The 7,161-nt window shown below is 46.9% G+C and overlaps 1 protein-coding gene across 1 annotated transcript in view; it reads left to right on the forward strand.

Annotated features, from left to right (window-relative positions):
* Positions 1-6,189, forward strand: part of zbtb46 (zinc finger and BTB domain containing 46) — a gene marked incomplete at both ends in the record, with an annotated part of 40,918 nt that extends 34,729 nt beyond the window's left edge. The window contains 2 exons of the mRNA XM_080534063.1: positions 5,135-5,310; positions 5,740-6,189. Coding sequence (XP_080390189.1) covers positions 5,135-5,310; positions 5,740-6,189 — 626 coding nt within the window. The remainder of the gene's footprint in view (positions 1-5,134; positions 5,311-5,739) is intronic.
* Positions 6,190-7,161: the final 972 nt, after the last annotated feature.

Here is a 7,161-nt window from a genome sequence, read left to right on the forward strand (position 1 = left end):
ACTTCCATCGGCAAAGAGCACTGTTTTGTCTGCTGCAGTGTGTATTGTACATGTGAATGTTTGTACATTTGTTTTTTAACTAAAGACCTACCATTCTTTGAAGGATTTAATTATTATATATATATATATTTATTTACACACTGTTTCCTTTATTTTCATGACTATTTACATTGTAGATTCTCACTGAAGGCATCAAAACTATGAATGAACACATGTGGAATGATGTACTTAACAAAAAAGTGTGAAATAACTCTAAATATGTCTTATATTTTAGATTCCTCAAAGTAGCCACCCTTTGCTTTTTTGTTGTTAATTTAAAAAAATGTTTTTAATAAAATATATAATAATAATATTATATATATATATAATAACATATTATTATTAACATATATTATATTTAATATTATTATTATATATTTTATTAACAACAAAAAAGCAAAGGAAGGCTACTTTGAGGAATCTAAAATATAAGACATATTTAGAGTTATTTCACACTTTATTGTTAAATACATAATTCCTATGTGTTCATTCATAGTTTTGATGCCTTCAGTGAGAATCTACAATGTACCAAATAGTCATGAAAATAAAGGAAACGCATTGAATGAGAAGGTGTGTCCAAACTTTTGGCCTGTACTGTATATATAGGGCAGTCTTTGTGCAGCTGTTTAAAAAGCACATGCTATGCAAAGTGACCAGTGAACACGAAGTGAAACTGCTCACCTGAACCCTAGCTTTGTTCAGAAGTCGTATGGTGCTTGTGTGTCTGTTCTGTTGTATAGCTGTGAATGTTGCTCCTGGAGTTGACATTGATGGAATGAACCCAATAATGCTTTTTAATGATAACTATGGGGCACCTGTGAGAGGTAGAGGAAGAGGCCTGTATCCCTCTCTTTTGCTAGTCAGGCCTCAGCCTAGGCTCTCTTCTGTCCTTATTTAGGCAGGGAGATCTCTATCTATCTCTCTATGCTCTACTAATACAGAGGAACCATTAGTGTTTAGCTTCTGTAGAGCTGTTCCTTAAAACGGACTCACAGCAAACACCACGCAACAGCACCACATGCAGGAGCACTGGCGTATTGCACTGTCAGTTTTGACACATAAAAGCAATCCATTCTAACCCTATTCTACCCTTTACAAATAAGTAGCACTTTTATGTTTTGTTTTCTTTTCTTTCATTTGTTTTTAACGTTGTTTAACCACAACATCCCATCTATTTAAAGCCTGACCAGTAGAAAAACACAGGGTATAAGCAATATATACATAAAAACACAGAATAACAGTGATAATAAAGGGACATTTAACGATGTCACATTTTAAATGGATTCATGTCAGTTTGCTCTCCTTCCTCAACCTAAATCTTCCTCTTGTTAAAGACATGGACTCCAGGGAAAAGCAAGCGTTGGTCAGGTGTTTTTTTGCCACATGTTGTAGTACAAGCCTCTGTGTTCTCAGATCAGATGCGGTAGAGAAGGACTAGGCTGGTTAAAACAATAGACCCCCGCCCTCAGCTCTCTGGAGGGTGGGGGGGGGGTTGGGTGGCTTGGGTGGTTGAAAACCCCTCTCCGACCCTACAGCCAAAGACTGTAATTGGCTCTTCTCGGCTCCGGCCCTGCTTGACCCCCGTGACCCCTGACCCCGCAGATAAAGAGGAAGTGGGTGGAGGAGGGGCAGCCAGGACCTCTTTGACCTTCGCTGACCTTACAGTGATGTCATAGCAAGGATGGCCGGAGAGAGAGAAGGGGAGGATCGGGGTGGAAAGGCGGGGACAAGGGAGAGGGGGAGAGAGGAGTGGAAAGAGAGAGAGAGAGAGAGAGAGAAGGGGGGAAGGGAGGGAGGCGTGTTTGAAGCTTTTAATGCGACTACAGTCTTGGTAGTATGCGTGACTAGGAGACAGGGAGTACTGGGTTGAGATGTTAGGCAGGGACTACGAACTGTTGTAGGCCAAGCCTCTGACTTGTACCTTTACATGGGATTCCCCAGAGGGTGTGAGTTCTCTGTCTGTCTGTTAGAATATCGAAACAGAATGCATATTCAGTGAAGGATATTTTCTTCAAAGTCCTGTATCTCTCTCTCTCCCTCTCTCTCTCTCTCTCCCTCTTTCTCTCTCTCTCTCTCTCTCTCTCTCTCTCTGTCTCTCTCTCTCTCTCAATTCAATTCAATTCAATTTCAAAGGGCTTTATTGGCATGGGAAACATTCTCTCTCTCTCTCTCTCTCTCTCTCTCTCTCTCTCTCTCTCTCTCTCTCTCTCTCTCTCTCTCTGTGTCGGTCCTCCAGGACCTTTGTGTGTCACGATATCCGAGTGGTCTAAAGCGCTGCCCCGCCACAAACTCAACTCTCAAAGACCAATATGGCGATGTAGTCCCTCTTGTTCCCCCCACACCACCCTCCCCCCCCCCACACCATCCTCCCCCCACCCACCCTCCCCCCACCCTTCCTCTCTTATTCTGAGGGAGAATGCATCTGTCAGTTTGATGGATGCAGTTGTACTACAGTGTCACACGGACAGGGCCAGCGTTTCAGCTCTGTCTCTGATTGGTTGATGAACCAATGACGCGTTATGAGTTATGACACGCATCAACAACACATTTCTTAGATTAGCACACTTTGTTCGCTTCGGAAAATAAAGCAATAAAACGGCAAAGTTTACTTCGAACGGGAGACCTATCGCACATGAGGCCCCTCCCACCCTGCCTCGCTTAGCGACAATCTGAAGCCATATCACTGGAGCCTGGGGGCCATCACCACAACAGAGGCCATCACCACAAAATAGAACTCAGTCATTAAAGACAAGATGACATGGGCCATTTGGTTCTGGACCATTCCGGGCCCTAGCCCGTCTCTCTCTCTCTCTCTCTCTCTCTCTCCCTCTCTCTCTCTCTCTCTCTCTCTCTCTCTCTCTCTCTCTCTCTCTCTCTCTCTCTCTCTCTCTCTCCCCCTCTCCCCCTTCCCCTTCATCTGTATTCACCTGCCAGAACAGATGTGTGGGCCACCTCTGTTATTGTCAGGGGCTAGGGTCTAGGGACCGTAATGGAACCAGGCCACTGTACATTATTTAGCGTCCTGTGTGCAGCGACCCTGTCTATCTATAGCCATACTGTGAACACCGCTCAGGGGGAAAAGAGGCCTCCTCCAGGGGAACCTGGGTGGCCTCAATCACACGGGCGCACTCCTCCTCACGGCTGCTGTACACACACACACACACACACACGTGACTCGTGAAGAGTTCAGACACCAATGATGTCACTTTTGGGGTCTTTGTGCCACCTCCCACCGGGTGAGACAAGAACAAGGTTCATTTTTGAAGGAACTCGTCCCTTTGCGCTTTGCGCCGGCCTATAGAACAAGGGGAACTCCAATGTCCCAAATGTCGAACCCTTTTAAAGTCTAGGATCCCTTTTTCTCAGGGATACGACACTGTCCTGGCCTATGGTCAACCACAGGAGAACAGACTCTGTAGATCTGACAGGCAGACACTAACCAGGCGCTGCGTAGTAGAAGCCATTTTGGAAGCAGCAGAAAGAGGCTGTTGGGGTTTGTTGCACTTTTGTGATTTTTTTAAAGATGTACTGTACATTCTTAAGAGATGTATTCTAGGCTCTTATTTTCTCCTTCATTCTCAGATATATAGATGTGTATTTTTCTAAATTGGACTCACTTTCCTCCTTAGTTTGTATTCTGTAATCAATAAACCGTGATGGAAAACATCTACCTTCATTTGCTTCTGACGCCTTCTTATTTTTTAACCTGTGTGTGTGTGTGTGTGTGTGTGTGTGTGTGTGTGTGTGTCATGCATGTACACTTCTTGTGTTGACATATGAAGTACACACAAAATCATGTGAAGACCAATGCATTTTTACAGAAATAAATTCTTTTTTCCTTCTCTCCAAATGACTGCCTATTGTTGATATGCAGTACTGTAAGGCTGTGCTACTCATGTCATGTCTCTCCGTTGCCTTCAATGCATGCATTGTCAAGACCTCCAGTCATACGCAGCGTTTACCGTGGTAGGATTGGCTGTTCTGTAAGGGCTGAAGTCCCTGAGTCCCTGAGCTATCATGTGAATCTCAGAGGTAACGTTCTTGTACGTGTGTGTGTGTGTGTGTGTGTGTGTGTGTGTGATTCCCACTGTGTTGTCATGTAGTGTGTCTAGTGTGTGTATGTCATGTCTTGATCCTGCTCCAAAAACAAGCTCTCTAACTGTGCCACATTAGTCCAAGTCTGGGAAGGACACACACACATGCGCGCGCAAGCACGCAAGCACCCACCCACACACACACACACACACACACACACACACACAGCTCAAGGCAAGTCTAGACCTTGAGCTAATGGGCTTAGCTTAAGTGAATAAGAACAGGACATGGTATTAGTGTAGCAGTGTCTTGGCCCAAGCTTCCCTATGTACTGTATGTGCGTGCAAGTGTGTGTGTGTGTGTGTGTGTGTGTGTGTGTATGTGTGTGTGTGCGCATGCGTGTACGTGTGAGTGTGTGCGAGAGTGTGTGTGTGTGTGTTTCCTCTTTATGACAAACCAACCTGTGTTCCTCTGTGAGTTGTTATTATTTCACCATCACTGTCTAGTCTCTGCTTCTATCATACAATAGAAAGTTGTGTGTGTGTGCCTCCCTCTTTCTCTCTCTCTCTCTCTCCCTCTCCCCCTTTCTCCCCCCCCCTCCTCTCTCCCCCTCTCCCTCTCTCCCCCTCTCCCTCTCTCCCCCTCTCCCTCTCTCCCCCTCTCCCTCTCTCCCCCTCCTCTCTCCCCCTCTTGCTCCCCTCCCCCCCTCTCTCTCTCTGTCTTCTTTGTGTGACTCCCTTTCTCAGGTTGACAAACACAAGGTGCTATTGACTGTAGTGTTGCCATCAATAGTTTGTCCTTCCCTTTATTACTTTATGTCGAGAAAAAGCAGTTGCCAGGGAAACTGGCATTTTTGATTGACATCTGAGTGGGCAAGGTGTCTCAATGAAATCAGCAGAAGGTCCACAGATTGGCGTCGTTTCATTCTAAACTGCGCTCGTCTGATTTTTACGTTTACTAAATTGATATAATTACACGACTTGTAAATTAATGACACTCTTCTATTTCCCACCCTCCCTCCCTTCCTTCTCTCTCTCTCTCGGTCTGTCTCTTTCTGCAGTGAACGACTTCACCGTGATCCGTAAGAAGTTCAAGTGTCCGTACTGTAGTTTCTCGGCCATGCACCAGTGCATCCTGAAGAGACACATGCGCTCCCACACGGGCGAGAGGCCCTACCCCTGTGAGATCTGTGGCAAGAAGTTCACCAGGAGGGAGCACATGAAGAGGCACACGCTGGTGAGTGTAGAGGCAGGGACTCGCCACCGGGGGGAAGCAGGGAGCTGAGTAGTTGAGTGGAACATGCTGCTTGCTGTACACCCAGACCTGTGAGAGCATATATACCACACACACACACACACACACACAGACACACACAAACACACGCATGCACGCACACAGACATACACACCCAAGTAGGCACGTACGCACTCACGCGCACACACCAACACACACACATATACACACACACACACGCTCCTAATCTAGTGTGGCTCCAGAGAGAGAAGATAAACAACACTAGAGTAGGTCAGAGTATTTTTTTATTTAAATACTTATTTAATTAGTTGAGACTTCTCAAGACATGTTTAAAGTGTGTGTGATAATGTGTGTGATAACGTGTGTGTGTGTGTGTGTGTGTGTGTGTGTGTGTGTGTGTGTGTCCTGCAGGTCCACAGTAAAGATAAGAAGTATGTGTGTAAGGTGTGCAGCCGGGTCTTCATGTCAGCGGCCAGCGTGGGGATCAAACACGGCTCCCGTCGCCACGGCGTCTGCACAGACTGTTCTGGGCGGGGCATGGCCTCCCTATTGGACCACAACGGGGAAGTGGGCGGAGACATCTCCCCGGAGGACGAGCTTTACCCCGGCGATCACCGCTTCCATGACGACCAGGCAGAGTGCGACGGCGACGGGGAGGGGGAGGAGGAGATGATGATGGGGGAGGGGGACGGAGAGCTGATGGGAGAGGGGGACGAGGAGGGGGGAAAGTGGAAGGATGACTCAGGGATGATGACAGAGGGGGACGGGACGGGGGACAATGAGAAGGAGGAGAGCGACTCGTCCGCCCAGGAGGGAGAGCCGCAGAACGGGAGCGAGAAGGACTTTGCCTGGATCTCCTAGAATCTGCCGGGATCTCTTAGGATCTCTCTCGGGTCTCCTAGGATCTGGTGGGATCCTTTAATAAGGATCTCTCCTGGGTCTCTTTAGTGATCTCTTGTGAGGCTGAGTCTCTGGTCTCTTTACCCACGCGTCCCTCCAAGGACAGGCCTTCCTCTGAGCCCAGTGTGTTGGTGCTCAACAATGACCTGAAACCATTAGAGGTGGCACACACACACACACACACACTCACGCACACACACTCACGCACACACACACACACACACTCACGCACACACAACATGTACACGCACACACACACACACACACACACACACACACACACAAGGTTAACCCTATGCTGGTGATACCACTGCCACAGAGAAAGCGAGAGATTGAGATAGACTGAGAGATAGAACGAGAGAAAGAGAGAAAAAGAGGATCTTTCTGCTTACCTCCTTTCCTTCTGATGCAGTGTTTCTTTCTTTTTTTCTGTTTGTTGTGTTTGTTTGTTTGTTTGTGATGAGTCCTTACGTATTTTTTGTTTATGTACTACTTTGTCACAATGGGACCAATAGGGCTCATCACTGGCAATCTTCGGACCACGACCGTCGGCGGTCGCGGTCGCCGTTGCCATGGATATGAGGGATTATTGATGTTTTTTGGGGGGTAAACGACCAATGGGGGGCCAGGTGGTGTCTTGTTGCCATGCAGTCCCAATTTGGGGACAGTCTCGATCCTGCTTGGGGGACTTGGGCGTCTTTTATCCTTTGCAAAGCTGCACGCGTCAGTACAGACCAGCAGCCGGGTGGCACATTGTTCCTGCAGAGTGAAACTGCCACAGACTTGCACTTTAACTACGACGACTAGACTCCTGTCAAAAACGCCCTGAAGCCCGTGGTTTACATTTGTAATCTGATTTTACTTTCCTAAACAACTCGGTGACCGCACCTACCTTTAAGGATATACTGTATGTCCTCATGACTGTTATCATAT

Source organism: Nansenia antarctica (assembly GCF_963989245.1).
Source record: "Nansenia antarctica genome assembly, chromosome: 6".
NCBI lineage: Eukaryota > Metazoa > Chordata > Actinopteri > Argentiniformes > Microstomatidae > Nansenia > Nansenia antarctica.